The sequence below is a fragment of the Melanostigma gelatinosum genome, assembly GCF_949748355.1.
Source record: "Melanostigma gelatinosum genome assembly, chromosome: 14".
NCBI lineage: Eukaryota > Metazoa > Chordata > Actinopteri > Perciformes > Zoarcidae > Melanostigma > Melanostigma gelatinosum.
Genome location: NC_136647.1, coordinates 13,300,314 through 13,325,373, shown reverse-complemented (window position 1 = coordinate 13,325,373; position 25,060 = coordinate 13,300,314). Strand labels below are relative to the sequence as shown.

The 25,060-nt window shown below is 43.3% G+C and overlaps 1 protein-coding gene across 1 annotated transcript; it reads left to right on the top strand.

Annotated features, from left to right (window-relative positions):
• Positions 1-396: 396 nt before the first annotated feature.
• LOC306788512 (phosphatidylinositol-binding clathrin assembly protein-like) lies at positions 397-22,843 on the top strand (the record flags this gene model as incomplete). The annotated part of the gene is made up of 19 exons (XM_079284062.1): positions 397-526; positions 7,893-8,035; positions 9,343-9,418; positions 9,689-9,791; positions 10,121-10,214; positions 10,315-10,426; positions 11,101-11,207; positions 12,524-12,565; positions 14,361-14,446; positions 17,556-17,658; positions 18,143-18,276; positions 18,473-18,570; positions 18,746-18,859; positions 18,977-19,007; positions 19,243-19,381; positions 20,506-20,529; positions 20,879-20,935; positions 21,071-21,190; positions 21,866-22,843. 19 exons carry the CDS (start codon positions 397-399, stop codon positions 21,878-21,880), a joined length of 1,728 nt encoding a protein of 575 aa, XP_079140188.1. The 3' UTR covers positions 21,881-22,843.
• Positions 22,844-25,060: the final 2,217 nt, after the last annotated feature.

The following is a 25,060-nucleotide window of genomic DNA, read 5'->3' as shown; positions in this document are numbered from 1 at the left end:
ATTTTTGATGCAGGCCGCTGTTAATTATACATTTTCATTTATTTTTTTTACATAGGATAGCCTAATCGTTTTTTCTGCAGCTGGGTCATCCTGATGCTTTCGACTGAATATTTAATGGTTCCCTGGATGTGACCGTATAATCTTTTATTTGGCCGCCGCATGAATTCTCCCACCGGATCTTTTGCCGGTATACGCTGCTGTCCTCCTCCTCCTCCACCTCCTCCTCCTCCTCCTCTTCCTCAGACGGCCGATTCTCGCAGAGGGCACTACCCTCCTCCCTGCCACTGAAGACATTTTGATCGTCCTCCCCGGTTCCCCCCACCCGGAATCCTCGACCATCACTCCGCCTGCCTCCTCTTCCTCCTCCTCCACCACCACCTCCTCCTCCTCAGTAACATGTCGGGGCAGTCTTTGACGGACCGGATCGCCGCGGCGCAGCACAGCATGACCGGGTCTGCCATCAGCAAAGCCGTCTGCAAGGCCACGACGCACGAAGTCAGCGGACCCAAGAAGAAGCACCTTGACTGTAGGTTAAGCATGCCATCACCGCTTACTGTATCGATAACCTGCATGCATCAAGCTACCAGCATCTTTCCTCACAAAGGATAGCTTGTATAAACAGCATCTGTTATGCCCCCCCCCCCCCCTTTCTCTCTCTCATCCGGCCCGGTTATGTTTGCAGCCTCTTTAATTAGACATCACATTCCCTTAGATTAAAACGGGATCTACGCATCAAATCACAGCTACAATGTATTTGGCTGTTAGTGTGACCAGTAAATGTGTATATAGAAGGCGAGAGGCAATCAGCCTGTGCATGTCAGTCAGGGGAAATAGGCCACTCTGGTATGGGCTAATCACATTGCAACCAGCCGCTTTACAGTGTAGGCCCATCCATTATTAACGGTAATATCAGCGGCAGCACTACATCCTCTCTCTGGAGACACTTCAGAACCAAATGTGCGTTATTTCTGCAGCATCACCAACATCGTCTTTTGGGTTTCTATAATGTCACATTCAAGTTCACTGTCATGTCCTCTGGTGCATTACAGTCATTAATGGATGTGCTACTGCCGGCAGTCCGGAGGTGCTGGAGGAGCAGAGAGTCGGTGTGTGTGTACTGTATAGATCTGCTGGTGCGGTGTTACAATGAGGCGTTTGAGCAGACAGATTCTTTATCTCCACATGCTGCTAATTAGCTGTGTGTGCAAACTGTAGCAATTGTGTACACGTGGGAGGAGGAGGAGTCCTCACATGCAGATTGTGACAGTGATTATTAGATTAGGTGGATTTTCTATAATTACTTGACGTGATCGATGGAGAGCACGGGTAATCAATGGGGCCGACAGTCAGAGTCACAGGCAGTCAGTCCGGACAGCGAGAACGACAGACGAGTGAATAGCAAGATGGCTAATCAAGAGGAAATCAGTCCGAGGGGAACAACAAGGCAGGTCGCCAAGAGTCAGCCATCCAGCTACACACCCAGCCAGTCGGCCGGCAAGTTTGGCAGTGGATTAGTCAGTCATGTCCACAGCAGAGGTGACACTGGGAATTCTGGACTCCCTTACAAGATGTGCCACCGGGCGCCTCGACACAATACATCTAAATCAGGGCTGTATCACTCTATCCTACAAAAATAAGGCCATTAAAGCAGGAAAAAACCCACCCAGCGGGGGTGTTTGACAAGGTTCAGAAATGCACTTACGATGAAAAAGCCCTTTTGTGACTCTTGAATCGCAACACCGAGTAATTACTTCTGCTTTCATTTCATACAAATCTTATCTTGATTGTGAGCACCACTAAAAGCCAATCATCCATGTTTTTCAGTGTTACTGCTGTAGCCGTTTGTGAGGGTTCAAATCTTGGTACAGATGAGGATTTCTAAAGACATTAGCCAACACTGAGTGCAATTTTTAATTTCTAAAGAAAATCGAGCCAATTGATGACTCTAAATAAAGTATTATAAGTGCAGAAGAAAATAACCAGTTAAAGGGCATCAAGTGATTGGCACCATTATTGGTTCATTGTTGTGCTTCCTGCCGAAGCCACAGTTTTATAAGAACACAACACCCCTGCAGTTATTAAATGGCAGGTCGTCCACCTTCAGCAGCCACGGAGTCGTATCGTCTCTCGGAAACCAGTAAATGTCACTTAACTCAAGGGTGAGAGCAGATGTTCTTAAAATAGATCTGGAGAATTTACATGACAAATTTGCATCCGTCAAATGGATTGTAAGAAAAGGTTTGTACTGCTGCTCTCGAGGACAATGAAGTTTCTCTCATAATAGGTCAGTTCGTTCTCGTCGAGGTGGTTACACGAGGCCTTTCTGGCTCGTATTGCGATCATTAGTGGAATAAAAAGCTCCATGCCAAAGCAGAAACTGAAGGCTTTGCTCAATTCACTCCCCTGGAAGGCTGAATTGAATTTCTTTTTAGCTGAATGAATGTTTTGTACTTGAGCCATTCAGATGCAGCTGTTCTAATAGACACAGCTAGCTTTCACAATAAAACACTTTCTATTTCCTTCGAGAGGGGCCTCGCTTCTCCATCCAGGACATGATATAACAAAGAACGCTGGCATTATATTGACTGCAGCGTTTTCAAGGCTTAATTAATGGAAGACGCAGTGAGTTGGTGATCAGGAGGTCAGTGGATCTACAGTAATCCCTGGTGGTGGGGAAGCGAATAAAGAATGCAAAGAAAAGGCAATTAACTCAACCGCTCTAAGGAGCTTCTGGTGAGCTGGCTGCACAAAGACTGCGGGTCAATCTCAGGTCTGAAAGTTTAGGTGTGTGTGACCCACGCCCTCTTTGTGCAACTCACCCAGACCCCCACTGGAGTCTTTTTTATTTTTGAACATGCCGAACACTTGATCTGTATGTTGAGGTAATGGAGAGATGCAGCTCTCAGCAGGACGGACAAATGGACAAAATCAACGTGGGTAACAGAAAAGGCTTAGAGAGGAACAACGTATAAGGAAACAGAGGTTGCTGGCAAATATTTAAAATCATATCCACTGGAGCCAACTTCACGTTTACATCAGAACAAACGCACCTGGCCATCGATTCTGAATCGGTTTACCAAATCTGAGAGGTTTGACAAATACAAACGTTTCAATCGCCTTGAAAATATACTCAACTTGTTATGTCGACCCCCTCATTGCCAGGTTCAGTCAAAGGAATAGATGAAGCGCTGTGCCGTTTCTCCAAATACCGCGCATGGTAAATGAGACGCATTGCTGGCCCATTGAAGCTATTCAGAGTGTCTCTCCGGCATCTCTTTTTGAACACAGACTGGTTGGTGACATAAACGGCCAATGTTGATTATTTACTAGCTCACAGCAATGATGAGCATGACAGACGGAGTAATGGGATTTCACTTTCACAAGTCGGCCTTCTGCATGGCTGAGATAGTAGAGAGCAGCGGTATAAATAAGATTCATCACACACAGAATAGTAATCAGTCCAAAAATGACCTTCTGCCCCGAAAGCAACGCAGCTGCGATATTCAGCATATGATTTATTTGGTTGCGTGTCACGGTTGTAATAGTGATGTACCGTAGAGGCAACAAAACGTGTGGAGAATAATCAAAGACCTTGTGCACCTTGGCGGCCACATTTTTGGCCTTCCTAGCCAAATTAAGTGACACAGCTAAGATGTTGAAATGATGCCAGAAGAAGAGAAATAGACGGCGTGGCTTTGACTTACAGGAAGGAATGGATACCTCCGCACACTTACTCCCACGTCTGTGTGCCAGTATCATGACCCCATCTTGCAATGCAGTTTCAGGTCGCGAAAATGACTCACTTTATCTAAAGCCACGGTCTTGAAACGGCTTTTAAAAAAAGGTTTTTATTACATTTAAAGCTGTCGCACATACTTTAAGACACTGGTTTTACATTTTATCCTAACGAGCATTACAAATGCCGTGAAGTTCACTTGATGACACCGTGTTGTCATCTTGTTGTTATTAATGTTTGCACAACGTTGTCCTTAATCCTGTTTCTAAATGTGTTATTGATGTACATTATGTCCTTTGGACTGCAGTTTATCAATAATCCCAGTTGGCAGTTGGTTTTTCATCACATCCCTCTGGCGATCTGTCACACGTCTATGATTAAATCCTAGCTGATGTGTTATCACCCAAAGGAATGCGTGCAGGTGGACCCATGTATTTGACTGAATGGCTTAGGTGTAATTGTATTTCAGCAGAAGCATGAGAGGTTTGCTATTACTCTGTGAAAAGTTAAATAATATATTTATTAAACAAGTTGTGATAGCTGCTCTGTACGCTGTCCTTAGCCACCGTGGTCCTTTGTGCTAAATGCGAACATCAGCGTTCAAGACAGCTGGCCAACAGTGTCCAAAAAAGACTGAATTCTGGAGTGTTTTTTCACTCTTAAACCAATTTCTTGCATCTAATTGAACAAACTGTCACAACAAAAAGAAAACGTGCCACATAACTACAGTCCAAATGCTAAATAAAAAAAGGTAGCCATTTTTACAGTCCAGTCCTCACACGCATAATGTCATCACCGCAAAAACAATATTGCATGTTGGTGAGGATTTAAACTGAAACATAAAATACTGCAGCTGACATGTGAAGCTAGCCAATTTGTACAGCCTGTTAGCTCTTAATTAGCTCGTGCATTCTACTATTCTCCATTAAAACAACAAAATACAGCACAACAAATAGACACGGATTTGTCAAACTACCCTAAACCAGATCAAACTAACTCATATTTAGCAGGTATAATGCTAACCATGTTCACCTTTGTAGTTTAGCATGTCAGCATGCTAGCATTTGCACACTAAACATAAAGTACAACTGAAGCTGGTGGGAGCGTCATTCGCTTTTCAGGTATTTGGTCACAAAGCAAAGGAGCGGACAAGTTAAGCTGATGATGGCGCACTGTGAAAAGTTAACATGCACGTTTGCACCAAATGCCATGAGGATGCAGCCAATATTGACATTGACATTCATACAGCGATGACGCTATAGGGGCTAAAACGCGTGAAGCAGGTCCACCTTACTGGTGTGTTTGTTCACTTGTGACAGGAAACATTAATGAGCCGAAATCAATACGGTCCCATCAATTATTAAGCCAGGAAGGAAATTCACAAACAAACCATGAACAATGAGTGAAGCATGACTGAACGCTACTATTACCATGTACCGTTTTGATATTAATGCCCCGAAATTTAATTCGGGGAAGAAAAAACAGTCCTTATTTGTTTTTAGAGGGGATTCCAGATGTAAAGATTCATCGCGGTCGGGTATAAATCCTGATCCTTTTATTTTTTCATGTTAGCATTTCTGTATATGGATATTTACTAACAACGGGTTTGAGAATCATTTGATGATGTTTTAAATATTGTCTTCTACAGGTTTCACTTTCCACTTTCAGATTTTGGAAGACCTTTATATTTGTCCTTCATGCAGGGAAGCAAACGTCGTGACGTTAATGCAGCAGAGCGAGAGCCGGTCATGGCAGGCAAAGTTGGACGAGTCGATGAAGACGATAATTATTATTGTCGTCTGTGTTGTTGCCCCTGGGGTTTTCACACTGCTGAATAACATAAGAAGTGAAGATGAACAGGATTGAGGCATTAAGTGAACTGCCGGTGCAACGGGCTGCCTTTGACATGCATCGAAAACTTAACCGTGGTATCGACTGGCACTCTTTTGTATCCAATGTTTCAGTGGGCGCAGAAAACATCAGAGAGCTTCCAAATGAACCCAGATAACCTCTGAGCCTGTGGAAGAAACAGACCAAGGATTTGCCTCAGAAACCAAACCTTGCTTGAAGTTTTCTCACAGTAACTCAGCACGCAAATGTCTCTCTTCGCCTCTCTTTGAATCCAAGTTCACTTCCTCTCACTCCCCCAGTGGTTTCACTTACTGAATCTGCCTTTTTTTAAATTTAGTTTTTTTATTTGTCATTGTTGATGTGTTGTTCTTTTCCATGTTGTGCTCGGCTGTCAAATTCAAGTCAAATTGCTTCTCATCTTTAAGTGTTCCAGCTCATCTGGTCATATTTGATTTCTTCCTGTTGTTATTCGGCCACTTGGTTCCATCACTTAATGAGGCATTTATTTTACACTATCATTAGTATTAGAGCCTGTTCCTGACCGGGTTTTAAATAAGCGGCTTAATTTCAAGTTTTTACCGTACTGCAGAGAAGACTGCAGAGCAGAATAGTGAAATAAATGTAATTGGTTTATCCAGAAAAGATCCTTAACGTCACTGAACAGATTGTATGAAGCAGCTCTACAAGTGCACAGTACGGTCTATTTACAATACAGGCCAAGGGTTTCACGGTAAAACACACAAGGTCAGGTTTCAGACAACAAATCATTTTGTAATTGTAATTGGAGATTTGAATCTTTTATTTTTAGTCATCCAACTGAATCACAGCTGAATAAGCTTTGCAGAATATGCAGTATACAGGGCACATTTCACATTTTGATCTTTTGCCAGAGAAATCCTTGAAGAATTTAGGGCATTGTTCCACCAACCTGACCTCATTGTATGTTTAGTGTTCACAGCTGAATCCTGAATGACATACCATTGTTAACATACAACTGAAAGCTTCTCTCTTTTGCTTTTAAAATCGATCCTGTTCCTGAGTTAACTTGGCAGTTCTTCATTCAAAATACACACCATCAGCCTGCCATCTTACCGGACCTTTTAAATCCGACAAACAGCAGAACGTTGAGCTATTTTCCTTTTCAAATGTGGAACACGTTTGCTTTGAACAGATCATTTACGCTCTAAATGAGAGAGAGTCCCATTCGGTAAACATTTGAGTCACTTTGTGACATGAGTTCATTGTGAACATGAGGTTATGGTCTCAACAACTAGTTTCAAGTCTTTATCAACACAGCATGATGTTCATTGAGTGCATTATTGTCCCATTTAGAGTGAAATAAAGCAGAGATATGCTTTAGGGCGGGCTGTTGTGACTGACAGGTCGTTACCACGGCATTGTCCGGTCTGTGAGTTTCCTGTGCTTTCATCTTACAACTTTAACCCTTTCACAGAGTGTTTCATGACAGTTAATTGTCATGTTTTGGTTGCCTATAAATGTCTAAGTCAGCGTTGGTTGTTCTTAGCTCCACCCTCTCGTTTTTGTCTTCTGGTTGCAAAAAAAACAAAATGGCGACGGTCAAAGATCAAGATGGCGACAGCCAAAATGAACGAAATGGCTGCGTCCTATGCAGTCTATGGTTTTATTCCATTATTGTTGACAATGATGCTTTGGAAGGAAACTGTGACTCAGTATTCATCATGGGGCACTTCATTTGACCGTTCTTTTCAAAGTGTGCATCCATTGTTGGTGTTGAATTGACCTTGTAACATCATTTTCCATCTTCTTACTTGATTCTTTTTGGGCATTTTGGTGGAAAGTAGGTGGCACTGTTGAATAGAAGCCACACAATTGGATTTTGTGATACAGTAGGTTCTGATTCATCTGTCTATTCAGTCTCTATCATTATATAATCATTTATTCATTATACGAGTGCTGATATTGAGAGAGTCAAAATGAATGCACCATTCGATAAGACTGCCTTCATCGTGGAGGTTCATTCATTCCATCGATTCTCAATAACTCAGCCCGTAAGCTCTCTAAGGTAATAAATTCTGACATTGGCATGTGGCTGCTGCTTTTATTCACAGTGACTTACAGTAAGTGAAAATGCAGGGTTTGAGTTGAAGGACACGTGAATGTTCATAGCAGTCAAACCTGCGACTTTACAGATGATCTCCTCTTGGCCACATGCCCGTTTCGATAACCTTTCTTTTTCATAAACCAATACAATTATTGGTTTATTCTTTTACAGCGTTCTCTGCATGTCCAGAATAGATTATGCTGTTTGTTTTGTGTCCTCCAGACCTGATCCACTGCACCAATGAGCTGAACGTCAGCATCCCCCACCTGGCAGACACACTGCTAGAGCGCACGGCCAGCAACAGCTGGATAGTGGTTTTCAAAGCGCTCATCACCACACACCACCTCATGATGTACGGCAACGAGGTGAGCAAAGAATCTCAGGACGGCAAGAAAGTAGTTGGGCATCTTGAAATAAGAAGCTTGTTTCAATGAGATCAAAGATGCTATGTTACGCTCTAAAAATGTTCTCATAGCAGTGATTTAAAAAAGAGAATGTTTTCATCAGTATTGCTGTCATAATCCTGGGTGTTAGCTTGATTTATCCCTCACTACAATAGGATACACAATCGTGAAGAAAAAACTGCCATGCCCTGCCACAAGTCACTAAGCTTGATGGTCAACTCCAACAGCAGTCTATGCCGGGATCGTTCGTCCAGTTAGTTGTAACAGTGGAAAGCTGCAGAATATCAGCTTCAGGATGAGCTCACTAGTGCTGAATTGATTTGTCAATTTTCCATTCGTCAACGGACAGAAAACCAATCAAAAACAATTTCGATAGTCTGTTAATTGTTGGGAACACTTTATACATATTTGTTGACAATGCAATGTTAGTTGCAGGCCGACACAAGATGATGAACTATTAATGAAGCATTAGAAAAGTGCACCTGGGAGTCAATGAAACAAAGACATTTCCTGTGCAATCTAATGCTCCCTGAGCCTCCGCCTCCATTCACACAGACTGATTGCCAATCGGCTAGCTCGAGTCATTGGTCTGTCCAGAATCTGACATTTTGCTCACAAGGCTGAAGCAATTTCTCTCCAACTCTTGCAGCGACTTTCTCTGAAGCGGCGTCTTCCGCATGCGCAACAAGGACCGATGATGCATACCGCTGACATTTCAATGGCCAGCGTGACAAATCACCTCGCTCCGCTCGCTCACACTACAGGAGCAACATCCAAAGCATCAGACGATGTTAAACGATGAGCGTGTCAGACGAGAGAGAGGGATTACAGCGGCTACACTGACCCTCTCAAAAGTTTTCAAACAGCAAACTTTTCGCAGCACAAATAGTGACGATATGTTCCGACTTTACCTGCCCAGAAAAAGTGAGGGTTTAAAACCCATTGATTGGCACCTTTACTTCCTTAATGTGATGCATTTGTTGTCAAAACAGGATGCTGGAATAGGATCACTGTTCAATTTTACACCGATCTTTAAAAACAAAGGCAGCTACAGTGTTGAAGGAAGTCAAAGTGTCGATTTCATGACTTTAAGTCGACAAACTCTCTGTGAAATGCTTTCAAAGCTGCAACTGCTGTCTAGAAACAAAACCCTTCGCTTTGCATGGCATAGACACTGTTATTGTGTCTGAGTGGACTTGACTGGATGTTGTCAGGGAACAGCATCAGATAAGTCACGAACTCTTTCCTCTCTTTTCTTTCCCCATCAGAGATTGATGCAGTACCTTGCCTCCAGAAACACGCTCTTCAACCTCAACAACTTTCTCGATAAGGCTGCGCTACAAGGTGATTTAATGCTATTTGGCTGTTTGTAAACTCAGCAGTGCTGCACGTCTAACATAATGACTTTATGTCAGACTCTCCCTGGCTCTGTAACACTATCAATCAGCCCATTTCAGGGCTGATTTCAAAGGGAAGCTGCGGTCCGGGATTGAAACGCTGCAGATAAATGTGCCTTTTGTTGGACACAAGAAGCTGAAAATGGAAACACATGACTTTGTAATTAAATATAGGTGATCCGTCTCTAACTGCAGCGCCCCCTCTGTGCCCCCGCAGGATATAACATGTCAACTTTCATCAGACGCTACAGCCGCTACCTGAATGAAAAAGCCATGTCTTACAGACTAGCAGCAGTGGACTTCACCAAGATGAAGAGAGGGTAACAACCTCAACACACACGTCACATATATGCAGCGGCATGGGCAGTGTTTTTATTTGAATGCTTTACTTCAGAAAAACAACATGTGATTCAACAATCCAAAGGCTAAATCTGTTTGATATATGACCTAGACAGCCAACAAAAGGAACAGTTTGTGGGTTGGTCGGAACAACAGATACCCAGTTGTGTTTTTTGATGCTAATCCACATCAGCGTATATCTGAGGGACGTCCTTACACGCGTACACAGCTTAGGTCTCCAGGCCTGATAAATCCTGTGTGTGTGTGTTGCATGCGTGTTTTGTGTGCATGTATTCTTGTCTGCTACCAGAGCTGACGGCGTGATGCGCACCATGACCACAGAGAAGCTGATCAAGACTCTGCCAATCATCCAAAACCAGCTGGACGCACTGCTGGATTTCCAGGTAAAACATCTGACTCAAAGACTCAACGCTTGATTGTAAAATACCGTAAGATCGTGATCCGATCTCATTCATTTTCTCTTTCTCTCCGACTTTCCTCCAGCCCAACTCCAACGAGCTAACCAATGGAGTGATAAACACAGCCTTCATGTTGCTGTTTAAAGACTCCATTCGGTTGTTTGCTGCTTACAACGAAGGGGTCATCAACATGCTGGGTAAACCGCACACACAATACAGCAGATACAGTCGTATTTATGCAGTAATCTGCCTCTGATGTTGAGATCACAAGACTGCAGTCTGACTCACTGGATGTAGACTGCAGGTATGAGCCTGCCATTGGCCGCCTATTTCAGCAGGCGTTGTCCTCTATTTTGCGCGGATACCCAGGACTATTGTGATTGGTTTGAACAGCGCTGTTTGGAGATAGGTCTGGCTGTGCGAGATTAATGAGACTCAACCCTTCTTTAAAAAGGGGAAAATCAATTTTTCCTCCGACTGCATCGAAAAGATCACCTTCTTTTCTTCCATTAATCACTCAGCCAGTGAGGAGTCAGGGGCTGGGAACAGACCATCAGACTTCTCAATGAGGAGTTCGTGAAATGAATCATTACTTAATTGACGGCTCTTCAACTATGGTTAAATAGTAACTGGGACTCTATGAGGAATATATTTTAGCCTTCATCTGCACCAGATGTGCGGGATTATCAGGACAAATCAGTATCAGGTTGATTTTGAAGTTGTTTTATTGCATACACTTTCTACCATCATCATCCAGCACCTCAGTGGGCTAAAATAAGGTATTTACTGATGGCGAACATGTGCGTTTCCCTGATTTGTGAATAAACAGCTGATTTTGTGCTGATTTTGTAATGTTTTTTCTGATACCCAGAGAAATACTTTGACATGAAGAAGAACCAGTGCAAAGAAGCTTTGGAGATCTACAAGACTTTCCTCAACAGGATGACCAAACTGTCTGAGTTTCTCAAAGTGGCAGAGGTAACGTTCGTTTGTCCTGCTGCTCCTCCACGGGAGGAAACAGAGTTATACGCCACTGGAGAGAGCGAGAATATCTGTCTGGGGCGAATCTCGACAGCCTCCTATGAAGGAATCTCCATGTTCAATTATAATTTGATCCCGTTTCTCAGAAGAATTTCACCTGCAGAGAAAATCCACTTAAACCTGTTGAGATTCGCTCCACACTTGTTTCCCTTTGGATCTGATTTACGGTTGCTATTTCCGAACCTAAAACTGACCGTAGATCAGTGTCCGGGGGCTCTCCTTAATCTTCCTCAGTCTTTTTTTGCCTCTAGATGTTCCTCCTGTTTCTGTCCTTCTCTTGTCCTGACCAGCGGAGGGGGTGACTCCATGACAAGTGATTAATGGCTGAGTCTTAGCCTATCAGGGAGTCACTCATGTAGAGCTTCCAGTTGAGGGACCCCTCGCGTGCTGCCTGTTCACATGCCTGCACTGCATGCCCAAGCAAGCTCTTTTTCTATCACTCTCTCTGTCCTCTTCCTCTTATTTTCTTTCCTCTCTTTTCTTAAAAAACAACGACGTTATAACGGCTGTTGTCCAATGAACAGTGGCAGTTCCTTCTAGACTGCACAGTGAACATAAACAGTGTTATCCTGCCTTGTATTATCCCGTCATCTTCAAAAGCTTTCCCTCTGCTTGGTTTTGTTCCTATTTGGAAGGTTTGGGGTGCAGCCACTCGATCCAAAGAAAAAAACTACAACAGACTAACGTTGACTTTAAGGACCCATTCATTTTATCTGTCTAACAAAATGTGTGTTTGTCTGTTTGTGTGTCATCTGTGCCCCCCCCCCCTTTCTCTTTCTGTTCAAAGTCAACATTAGTTGAGTGTCTTCCTTTTGGATGTTTCTTACTTCGCAGTCACGTGACCTGTTGTCTGCCCTCTCTGCCCTGCCTGTTCAATCAGTCGGTGTGCTCAGCATTCATTTCAAACCAGTCTCCAGATCTCAGTGTGTGTGTGTGTGTATAAGTGTGTGTACATAAACTGTGTATATATTGGTGTTTGTATGCGTGAGCATGCTCCCTCCTCTGTTGTCTTTTATTTGTTTCCTTTCCAGCCACTGCATGAAGTAATGAATGCTTGAGTTTGATTCTTCTTTCTCCCTCCTCCTCCTCCTCCTCTTCCTCCTTCACACGCCTCTTCCCTTTTTTTTCTTCTTCTTTTTTAACTCTGTTGGATTTTGTTGGTTTATTTCTTGTTTTATTATTACATTTGGTTTATTTTTTATTTTGCCTCCCTCCTCCCTCCCTTACCCCCTCCCTCCTTTTTTGTGACACAGCGAGTTGGGATAGATCAGGGCGACAGCCCCGATCTCACACAGGTCAGTCTACATCTCATCTCAATCAGTCAATCAACCAATCAGTCAACCAGTATTTAAATCCGTCAAGTCAATGCTTCATTCTAAACGCTCCCGTTCCCTACTCACCCTACAGACCTGCCCACACTGCAGCTGCCATGTCCTCCTCTCTTCTTCACTCTCCTTAACTTCTTCGCCTTTTTTCCTTTTCTCTAGAATAGAGAGGAAACTATAAATGAAGACCTGCATATAGCCTTGAAGCACATTTATCTTTCACAATTCCTAAGCATTAGCGGAGGAATTTCATTTTTTCATAATCGAAATCATTGCAAAACTAATTTTACTCTTCGGTATGATTTTTTTGAAAGCAGCTGTATGCAGCTGAATAGCAAAAGTTTTTAGCCATTTCTATTTTAGACATCCATGACCGGGGCTTATTGTTTCCACAGCCGTATTTCTGGCATTTTCCCAGTGTAAATATCAAGGCTTGTCTCTTCATTCAAAGGCTTATCATATCAGTAAGTCAGCACAGCTTTATGAAATAGGTTTTTTGCCCACATAAGCAGTGTTCAAATCATTTCCCTGAAAAGATCATGTCCCTTTGCATTAGCTGTGGGGAGAGCAGCGAATGGTTTTTATTAGATAGGTCTCTGCAAATATGACTTGGATAGGTGTACATAATGCCATCATAAGCACTGCATATCATGGTGAAGGCCGCAAATGTAAAGTATCCGTTTCAATGGAACCATAATTGAATGTTTACAATGTGAGAAATCAGGTAACACACTGAGAAGGGAAGACTTTTTAAAATGAATGCCATGTCTGTAGTGCTTAAGAAGACCTTATATGCACTTATTCAACAACATAGTGACCCATGCCTTTACTGAGCTCTAGATATGTGTCTGTTTTACTTTTAAACCTTCAGCATATTCTAGATTTCTCTGAAGAAGGATATCCAGAATTCGCATTTTACTCTCTTTCCCCCTTAAAATAAGTATATGAGAAATCTTTTCTTTGCTTGTTGTGTTTTCGTTGTGATCTCCGGTGCTGAAATGCAAGACTCTGGATGAAAAACATGGTATCACATCGTGGTTCAAATGAACCCATCCATCCTTTCTGTTTTACTATGAAGAGTGCTGGCCAGCTGCTCGATGTGTATACCTGGTTTTTCACCAGATGTTTACATTTCACTGAGTTAACTTCCTTGGCTTCCAGTGGGATACAATTTTTGTACTTCGCTTTAGCTGCTGCCTAATTTCCAAACAAAATAAATGAATAATAAGTTAATTTGACTTTTAACCACCTAACGTGGAATCCACCAGTTAACTCTCAATTTTTGGACTGTGATTTTCTTTACCCGTGTGCGTGTGTAAGTGCGTGTGTTTACGACAGCGTTTGTGCACTGCTGGCCTCTGCATGGGCTCGTTAGACGGTTCAGAGACGTGTTTGTTGTGTTTCTACTCTGGAGCCGTGCAGATACAACGCTCCGCTGCTCTGTCCTGACCCGTCAGTCCCGCTGTGGACTCGCTTGCATGATCCAAGGCTGATGTTTGCATGCCGGTGAACCAAACCTGATGAAACCAAAAGCAAAAAAACAAACAAAAAAAACAGAGCAAACAGCTGTTGTAGAGTAGACAATGAATCTGAGGGTAATGTCTTCATTTTTGCTGCCGCTTTGTGCGCGTATGTGGGTGAGTGGGATAAAATGAGGAGGTGAGGAGATGGGAGTGAGAGAAAGCGGTTTGTCCCATTCTGTCCACTTGGCTGTGGTTCTAATGGTACCCCATCAACTCCCCTCCCATTTACACCCCCCCTTCAGGCTCCCAGCTCTCTCCTGGAGGCTCTGGAGCAGCATCTAGCCTCTCTGGAGGGCAGGAAGCTCAAGGACCTCTCCGCAGCAAGCAGGTACGATCAGACCACAAACAAGTTACTCAGATCTGCTGCAGCAGCCACCTAATACTACTGCTATTCCTACAGCAATTACTCTTGGTACTATAGCAAGTACTACTGCCGTCAGGGGGCTACTTCTGTAAAACTACTGGTACTACTTTTATTACAAAACAAACAATGAACAAGACTTGGGCTGCGGTACTTTTTGCTTAGGAAGGTCGGAAGCTTCCTAAGCAAAAAGGGCCGCTTAGATACTTCCGGGTCATGAGGGAAATGACCCGGAAGTATCTAAGTGGCCGCCATGATAAGAGATGTTCGAATTCCTTAAATGCCAAGGAAAGGTGCTTCAATGCTTCCTTTATTAGCCCCATTTAGCATAGGAGACACTGGACCTTCCTTTACGAAAGGGGAGTAGATAATTCCTCCCCACAATGCCTTGCAGCGGCAACATTTAAAGTGACGCACCATTCAGCCGTCCATGATAACAAACAATATGCTTATCTTACAAAAGGTATAACAAGTATACTCAGTCATGAAGTAATGGGATTCATGTTGATGAATATGGATAGACAGTGACAATCCTTACGTTTCATATCATATGTATTTATTTACTTCGAACATGTGACAAATAAGTTTATTTTTAAAAGAATACGAAATAAAATGAACAATAAATGTAGCAAACCGTCAATGAACAAATTCTCAATGACAAGACGCATCAGTAAAATACAAAAGCTCGGCCTATGATAGATTATTAAATTGTTAAAAAACGAAATACAGCCGAATCGTTGAATCTAAACAATTGCACAAAGGAAATATTGAACAGTTTCATTGATGTTGAATTGAAGTGAATTGAAGTGAATTGTCAGTTCCTACTGAAGCAGTGTTAAGTGTGACAGCCGCAGGAAAGAAGGAGCTCCGGTTCTCTCCTTCACACCACGAGTGAAGCAGCCTCTCACAGAAGAAGCTCTTTGTGAAGCCTGCATGCAGTGGGCCATTACATTTCACGGGGTTGTGTTTTAGTCCGTTGTAGTTTCGCCATGGCAGACCTACGGCAGTGACGTCCGCTGTTGCATCATAATTACATAGCTCAGTGAAAGTGGAGTCGGATTCTCTGAACACCACGGTGTCTTTTCTTAACTCCTCATAAATGATCCTTCACATCTTTCCTTGACCCCCATCACATTTTCCATAGAGGTCAAGGAAAAGTGGCTGTTGACGTTCGGTCATTTTTTGACTTTTCGACCGCAGCCTAGGTGTCTACAGCCATGTTAGGAGTTCTGTGTTGGTCTATTTAGACACAGTGGTGCTTTGAGCTAAATGCTGAGTCAGCATGTTTACATGCTCAAAGTGAAATCACCAACAGGTTGATGTTTTGCAGGTAAAGTTGACCAGTTTGACCAGTTGACCAGTGTTTATTAGTCCTGCAGGGATTTCATCTGACTTGTTCATGGCACTAGATGGAAACTCACTTAAGTGTTTCAATTGATCCTGAATGGGTCAGAGTTTAAGGCGAGAATGTTAGCAGGGGATGGACCCAAACACAGAGAGACAGGGCGGAACAGAGGGATGAGCAATAGTGATTTTAATAACAATGAAAATGTTCAGTACAAAACTTACACAGTAGGGGATTAAAAAAATGTGGGTTAACAGCCAAAACACTAAACAGGATCAGGTAAATTAGGAAAAAGGGATACATAGCGGGTAGCATGAAAGACAAACTGACACTGAGACACACAGGGTTTAAATACACTCGGGGGGTGCAGCTGATTAGACACAGGAGGATTCAATCAGGGGCAAGGCAGACAATCACACAGGCGGAAAAACATACAAAGGCAGGAAGTGAAGTGAACACGGGACACAAGAGGCAGGGAAATGAACAGGAAACCAACTAAACAAAACCCAAGACCGTGACAGAAGGGAACATGAACGTCTGTACTCAATTTTACTGAAAATTGAATTATACAGTACAAAAGTAAAGTACTTAATACTGAGATAAAAATGTGCTCAGAGTAAACCATAGCTGCCTTAAACATGTGATGACATGATATACTACTGTTCAATTGAATCACCTAACAAAATAAAGAGTATGAAATGTCAACATATAGACTCACGCAAGAGCTAATAACCAACTGTTATTTTTCTGCAGCCTGTGCATACAACTGATCATCAATTGTAAAAAATACAACCGCCTAAGAATTACCTAGAAAAGACAATGAAACAAACTTCACCGACAATACATCAAAAGACTATGGACACCAAGGAGGGTGCAAGAAGAAGAATTTAATAGAATAAGAAAGGCAAGGCCTCACACACACACACACACACACACACACACACACACACACACACACATTCAAAGCAAAAATAGCCTCAGTAGCTATGTCCACTCAGCCTCTTTAGGCTACATGAGAAGTTAGAAGCTTTGCGAGCAGCGCAAAATCCCAGCTGGAGGACCACCGTACAGGCATTTCAGCATTCAGCATGAAAACAGATGTGTCGTGATGGTCGTGGTGATTTTCAAACGTCTCTTTGAAATCATGCTTTGTTTGAATCACTGTGTTTTATTTACGTGGATATTTGAGCACATTCAAATATGCAAATAACTAGCTTTGTAAAATCACAAAAAATACATTTAATAATTGAATCCAAACATTTGGCAGTAACTCTGCGCACCGCTCGGCGCTCTGAAGCTCAAATAGGTTTAAAATAGCTGCATTGAATCACTGCTTTATTCAGGTTGATGCAACCTCTTGCTACCTACCAGAGGTAGCCGACCATAACACTAACCATGACGCATAATGATGCAAACCTTCATTTATTCCATTGTTGTGCATTTATGTACTGTTCCCTCTGAATCCCAGTGACCTTCGTCATACCTTTCATCTCGTGTATCATCTATCATCTGGTCATGATGTAAGTTTAGTCAATACTTTCGTACCTCTAACGGTTTGGTTTTCTTAACAATGACCATAACAGCTTCACAGAGCTGCAGGATTCTACAGCCTTATTCAAATAAAGTTCAGGTCACAAAGCATTATAGAGTGGAAAAAGAGCAAAGACAAACAAAACAAAGCAATGTAGCAACCAGCATTAAAAAAAACATGTGTTTGTGTGTCAACTTTAGATCCAACACCTTGTCCAGTGCAGTGTCCTCTCTCTCCAGCACTGGGATCTCTCTCAGCCGCATGGACGACAAGACAGAAGACAACAGACTGCAGCAACACAAGGTGAGACATTTTCAAGACTCATACACACACACATAGAGACAGGCTTACACAGCGACATACCAACAATACTGTACCCAATGAAACCACACCGTCATCATTGTGAGTTCACACCTTTTCACAAATGAACAGCTTTTGCTTTTAAGTGAGGAACGCACACTGAAACCATTTCAGAATGTGTGAAGTGTACGTCGAGTCTTTTTGTCCTCCACACTGTTATTGAAGTCGAAAGGACAGGCGCATTAGTCCTGCAGTACAGTGAATTACACCGTCTGTGTTTGGCTGCTGGCCCGCAGCGTAGAGCTGCACAGAGAATGACAATGAAGTCACAATCTCAAGACCCTCTGCAGTGGATGTCTCACTCAAACAAAGAAGCACCCAGGAACAGACATTGTTCCAGAGGAGGTTAACACGATTCTTGTGTACTGCAGGGATATTTGCAAACCACGGGAATATCATATTATACTGATGATGCTTCCCATTGCAGGAGGACAGTCATAAGGGGATCGATATTCAGACACCCAATGTGTCACCCAGCACCCAGTCAGTGGGCAGTGCCAACAGCAGCGGAGTGGCCACAGAACTCTTCTGCAATTCATCAATCGTACCAGTCAGCAACCAGTGAGTCTAACATCTGCAGCGTCAAACTGCTTCAGAGGGAAAGTCATCTGTGTGTTGCAGAAAGACTCCAGCTCTTCAACAACAAGCCTTTCGTCCGGTTGTCATTACAGATCAGATTTTTTATTAACGGTCTTAATCTGGTTACATAAAAATAAGATGAAAAACAAAACTGTCCTTCAAATGTTCCTTCCTGCAGTGTGCCAAACCTGACCAGTGAGCTGTTCACCCTGCAGCCTAACTACACCCCAATCCAGACCACACACACTGTGCCCAACAACAACAATGCCTGGGGAGGTAGGACTCACACACACACACCTATAAATATGCAAACATACAAGGAAACATGCAAATAAACACACACTACTCAGAGCTGGATATGCTGTGACAGATACGTCCAGTCGCTTCATGCTCTTGACTCACTTCCTCTCTGTTCTCCTTTCATGTTACCACGGTGACCTTTGGATGTCAGGCGACCTGCTAAAGCCAGCCCAACCCGCTCATATTCACAGCCCTGGAGTCCAGTTGCACTCTGGGAAAATGCTGCCCAATGATTTGGACTCTTCATTAGCCAACCTCGTTGGCAGTGAGTGTGCAGAATCTCCCGAAAATATATTATATATTCATTTTTATCTGTTATTCTTCTCCGGCTCTGTTGCTTCCTTTCAGCTGATATGTTTCTTTTTTTTTTTTTTTCTCTCAGATCTGCAGTTTGGGGGGATGCAAGCTAAGAAGTGAGTGGGTTTTCCTGACATCTAAGACTTCGCCACAAGCAAATGATTCAGCCGTCGATCCAACTTTATCACAAACGCTTTTATGATTCATTCATGTTCTTTCGGATTTTGCATAAGCTGTGCACCTAAAAATGCTGTGTGTGTGTGTGTGCGTGTGTGTGTGCGTGTGTGTGTGTGTGTGTGTGTGTGCGTGTGTGTGTGCGCGTGTGTGTGTGTGTGTGTGCGCGCCCATCAGGCCTGAGCTCCAGTGGAGTCAGCTGGTGGAGAAGAAGCCAACAGGAGGCGGCTGGCAGTCAAAGACCATGTGCACCAGCACCAACTGGACTCACACCACCCATCCCATGGCACCTGCACCCATGCAAGTCCCTCAGATGGTAAATTAAAAGCTATATTTGCACAGTTCTCAATTAAAAAAAAAAATGTAATTCACAACTCACTCATTCTCCTGTATGAGCAGGACAATTTACACTGTTATCATTGGGTGTGCTCCACTTAAAAGCTGTGAAAGAATAAATTAAAGAATAAAGAATATTCAGTTCACGATGAGGTAAAATCGAGAAAAGCTAAAGTCAGAGAATATTTGGCAGCTTACCTAAACGGTTAATTGATTATCACAATAGTTGCAAATACATTTTCTGTCTCCTACAAACATCAGCGACAGATGTCTTTTTAGTTTAGAGGGTATGATTTCAATTTGTTTTCGTATGTATTCTCATTGTAATCTACCCAAGATCTTCCTCGCTGACAGTGTTTTGGTACATTTTGTCAAAAGAAAAAAAAGGTTGAATGAAATCTTACATAAAGAGGTAAAAATGAAACATCAAAACATGGTTTACATTTTGTATTACCTTATCATTTGCAAGTGTTGATTATAAAAAGAAATGTAGGACTGCAACATGTATTTTTAGTCGTACATCTGGGAGTTACAAAATAACTTAAAATTGAAATCAAACTGACAATAAAGTCTCTATGTTACATCGGGTCAAGTCTGTAAATGTGGCCTTTTTTGTCAGGGAAGCACTACTGCACTGCTCTAGCAAATGTTTTTTAAGAAGTATGGTATTGTGTATTAACTTGGTGCCATCCATCATTCTGTCAGAGAAGCCAGTTTCTCCTAACGGTCATATATCTCATTCTGAAATGAAACTCATTAAATGTACCTGTTGGCCAAATGTAACTTTCCGCTGCACTCGGGGCTTTTTAAAGGAGCTCCCACATGTGTGTCTGTCCTTTGTGCTCCACTCTAATTATCCGCAAGTCTCTTCCATTCAATCTGGTTTCATCTTTTAATTTTCGTCTGATTGACCTCTTCGACTCAAACCGCTCATTTATTCAGCAAATGACTCGGAAAGCCGATGGCACGACAGGAATTTAAAGTCGAAGAGTTTTGAGCATGAGGAATGGGCAAAGGTCTGGTTCATCTTCTCTGCTCACTTTGAGAAAAGGCCAGAGCAATGCTTTTATTGTTGTAACTCTCTTTCTCTGTATCTCTCCACAGAACGGGATGATCTATACTGGCTACGTAAGTGCATTTATTCACTTCACCTTCCCTTCCCTCCTCTTTATGCACTGGATTTAATCCTGACATCCTCCAAAAACCTCCCTGCTTTTTTTTTTTTAATGCTTGTGACACTTTTATAATTAGGCTCTTTGTGTTGCGGATGATTCATGAATTATCAGAGGGAAAGGGAATTATTTCGCTTATTGTGCTGCCTTGGCATTGTGTTTCATCCCTTGTGGCTGCCACTCTTCTACCTCAAGTCTACGTTGTAAAATTCTGCACCTCTTTGTAATCAACTTTCAGGGCAAGATTAAGACTGTATCTCAGCCAGAAAGTCGATGTATTGTGATCCTGTCCTTTTCCCATACAGGCTCCCGCACCAGTGGCTTTTCCTATGACGACACCCCAAGTGCCTATGTATGGAATGGTAAAGAACAGCTTTAACCTCATTCATACATTCATACTCAGCTGGCATGAATCTACTCGAAATCTGAAACATTTTGTTATCTCCTGTCCACTCCCCATCTGTTGCCATTCCTTCTCCCACCTGTCCTCCGAGCAGCTCCCTCCTCAGATGAGTCATCAGATGGGGGGCGTTCCCATGATGGCCCCGCAGACTGTCATGTACAACCAGCCTGTCCTGAGACCCACCAACCCCTTTGGACCCATGCCGGGGACACAGGTAAACCGCACGCACGCACGCACACACACACAGTTGCATCGGTTTAGCATCAGTTTATCTCTCAATATATGTAGACATGTTTAGGAGAAAATAAAGCGAAACAATCCAAACCTAATCTTGACTGAACATGCTTTGGAGTGTGTACCTCAACGGAAAGTCGTAGCTATGGAGCTGTCGCTCGTTATCTCGGGGATATTGAACACGTTTCTGGGAAGTGTAGGAAATAACTAACTTCAGCAGAAGCAGGTAAGCAGCATAACAACAACCACGATTGGATTTTTCCTTCATGTGCTTCCTGTCTGCAAGTCTTCTGGCATAATTGAGGCATTCATTCATAGCTAGTTTTAACGACTGACAAGTAAAGTCAAGGAGAGGACACTCCCGAGCAGCAACAGGAATCACGTTGTCAGATAATTAAACAGGAAGTGGGAAGATAGTGTTTTGCACAGCGAGTAACCATCAGTTGGTACGTCTCTCAGGAGAGCAAACAAGTATATTTTGACCAATTATCCAAAACATAACAGGAAAGTAATTGCCCACTGAGCACTCGCGCCCATGTACAGCTGTTTTCCTGGCACTGCGGCAGGTAAATGTGCTTGTCAGTCGATGCCTGAACACTTGATGAGGTGTTTTGTCAAACTAAATTACCCTCCATTCTCCTCCCGTCCTCTGTAGATGCACTTCATGTAGGGATGATGTTGTAACCATGGCAGCAAAGCCAAGAGAGAGAAGGCGAGAGGAAAGAGATGGAAAGAGAAAGAGCTGAAGAAAACGAATCCAGAACCAAATCCAGTGCTGGAGGAAGAAAGAGGAAGACGGAGAAGAAAAGGGGGAGGGGAGAGGAAGAAGGAGAGAGGATGGATAAAAGATGAAATGCTGTATCAGTTTCCATGTAGCCTCAACATCTAATCTCCTCTCCTCCCTCCATGTGGCTACTGATCTCTCTGTCTGTTAATGGGGTACCAGAGGCTCCGCATCAATCCCACTCATCCTCTGTTTGATTTGCCAATTCAGACGGCGATTATGACCTGCGGTGACAGCTCTGTGGACGTGCAGAGGCTCTACTGCCACTTCCCGACCTCCTCATCCTGATGATTTCCTGTATAAAAACGTACCCACTTCAAACTCGGAGGACACGCGCCTCCTTCTCTGATTGGATTGTTTGCTGGCACTTTACTCAATGTGAACTTTGCCAAGGGTGTATGTCTGTGTAGGTGATTTTAGCGTCTTGTTCAGATTGGTTCCCTGTTGTGTGTCATTCATCACCTGATGTCAGAAGTAATCGATTTGAATGTGTGTGAGTGTGTGTGTGCGTGTTTTCCTTTTTCTACATTTCAACGTGCTGCATCGACATTACCGTTTTGAGTCTTTTTATGAGCTCCATTTGTTCTCAATTGCCAACTTCACATCCAAAATCCGACGTGGAGCGATACTTCGTGGATGCGCTTGTGAGTGCGTGGATGGACGTGGCTGTCGAGGGTGTGTACTGTATGTCTTTCTCTTTTGGTACCTGATGTCATTGCTGTGTTGCCAGGTACCAACGTGTTACTGCACTGGAACTAACTGATGAAAGCACTGAGCCAGATCCAGGCATCGCATTTGGATGTAAACAAACCTCTTACACGAACTTTGCTGCTTGGGGTCGGGCTGTACAAACTGTGTATTTTGTTCATTTATCCCCCCCCCCCCCCCTCTACAGCTGCGCAATATCATGCAATCTCGTTACCGTCTGTCCCACCACACCTGTAGGCTGTTTAGAAAGCTGTTTCCTGCTGTTGTGTTGTTGTGTGTCCACATCAGGTTTCTGTACAGAATGCCGTTTTACTAACCTGTTCTGTTTTACACGTACTGCTCTGAAAGTAGTGACAAATGCACTGAGAGCCAGACAGAGAGTTGACTGGATGTTAGGAAGGCGGTGTTTCTCAACTCCCAACTGTATGACTTCCTCCCTGTCCTGCATTCGTCCTGTTCAGAATGAGTCTCCCGCGATGTCCTTCACGCTCCAGAAAAACTGGATAAGGGGAATTACTGCAGCCGGATGTCTCACCTCCAGTAATCAAAGACACTGCAGCCACAGAGAGGGCTTTGCTGATGTCGTGTTAACGTTTGTGGACAGGACAGCTAAAGGTCAGTCGGAGGAGTCAAACGAGGACCAGACCGCCGTAAAGCGACCGAGGGTAACGTCTGTTGATCACGACCCGAGTAATGCAGTGACGACACACAGATTAATTCAGACAGCCAGACACGGGAGGCTCTAATGAGACGTTAAATGTTAATGTGGCTTTTCTGGCAGACCCAAGGTCACGTTAGACCCACAGACAGACGACATACATTTATATATATATAGCACAAACCTTCGAAGAGGGGACCACGCTCTGCTGCACAAAAACCTAAAATCATTGCTGGGATGTACAGTTGAAAGGGGCAATAATCGATTGGGGATGAAGTTGTTTTCTATTGATTGTGTCTGTTCTATGTACATGTACTGTATGTGTGTGTTTGTGTGCACATGCCTTCCCATAGAGATCAACAGGGTCGAGCTCCTCGGTTAGAGACGAAAGGTCTCTAGTGAGCTGGTAGTGTGCACGACTTAGCAGTGAGTGTTATTGTGGCCGTGCCTCAGTCTGTACAACCCCCGCATCACATTAAGGTGGTTCCAAGGATCACTCGTCTGATGAAAACAACGCAAAAAAAAAAGAAGAAAAGGCCCCGAAGTCATCGGCCCTGGAATCTCAAAAGTGAATCGGAGAGCCGGAGCTTGCACACGCTTGTGGTTCCTGTATGGTTCGGATTCAACCTTGAACTGTAAAAGACCAATCGCCCTGCGGCTACGACTCTACGACCAGCAGAGAGAGACTTCAGTTAGAAATCGCCACCAAGCAGGCGGATATTCTCTGAGGTTTCTCAACAAGAGGCCGTTTCACTCTCTACCATTACTCCTCATCCCAGTGGTTTGTCTTTCTCAAGTCAGCTGAATGCTCTTTTCACTGTGCACTTCACCCCCACGACGCAGCTCCATCCATCCCGGGCCAACCTCTGACTGTTACTGTGTCCTCTGTATGTAGGAAATGCCGTTCGTGTGTTTTTAGACGTGCTCTCTCTGTAAAAGTGATCGAAGCCCCATTGGATGACGTACTGTACGTGGGACAATTTATTGCTGTATCTGTGTTTGAATGGTTGTATTTTGAAGGTGTCATCATCCAGGGATGTGCGGGAGGGTGGGTTTGATGTTTGTGATGTTTGTGTCCATCTCGAGGAGGAAGTGGGTGGAGTCGAGGGGAGATGGGAGGTCATGGGTAAACTATCACAACTGGTCTATACCAAGAGTGTCTTCATCGAGGAAGTGGACAGGACAGGGTCTGTCCTCTTCGAAACAGGAACATTTTTTTGCACCAAAGTCATCATCAAAGCGCAGCTTCTTCTTATTCAAGGCCACTACGGATGGATGATATCAGAACTCAAAAGATTTTTTGTGTTCTTTTATTTTTTAGAGACAAAGAACTTTGTCTTCTTTTGCATGATTAAGTGTCGTCATTTTATTGGCTCGTGTGCCCGGTAAAAGCATGACCATTGTGTGAACTCTCACTTACCGGTGTGTTTGGAAAACGTGAAGGAAATTTCTCCATGAGATTTTTTTTTACTTACCCTCTTGACACGAACGTTCATTGACATTCATAATCAACTGTTTTACAATGTAGGGTCCCGTAACCGTTTGAAGGCTGCCTCGCATGCAGAAATGCAACTTGCAAGCAACCCATCAAACTTCAAACCCAGTTACCATAACTGCACCTTTGTAAAACACCATGGATGTCAATGCCAGTTATCACCGAGCAAGCTAGACATTGCAGTCTTGTAAAATCGCTCTTTATT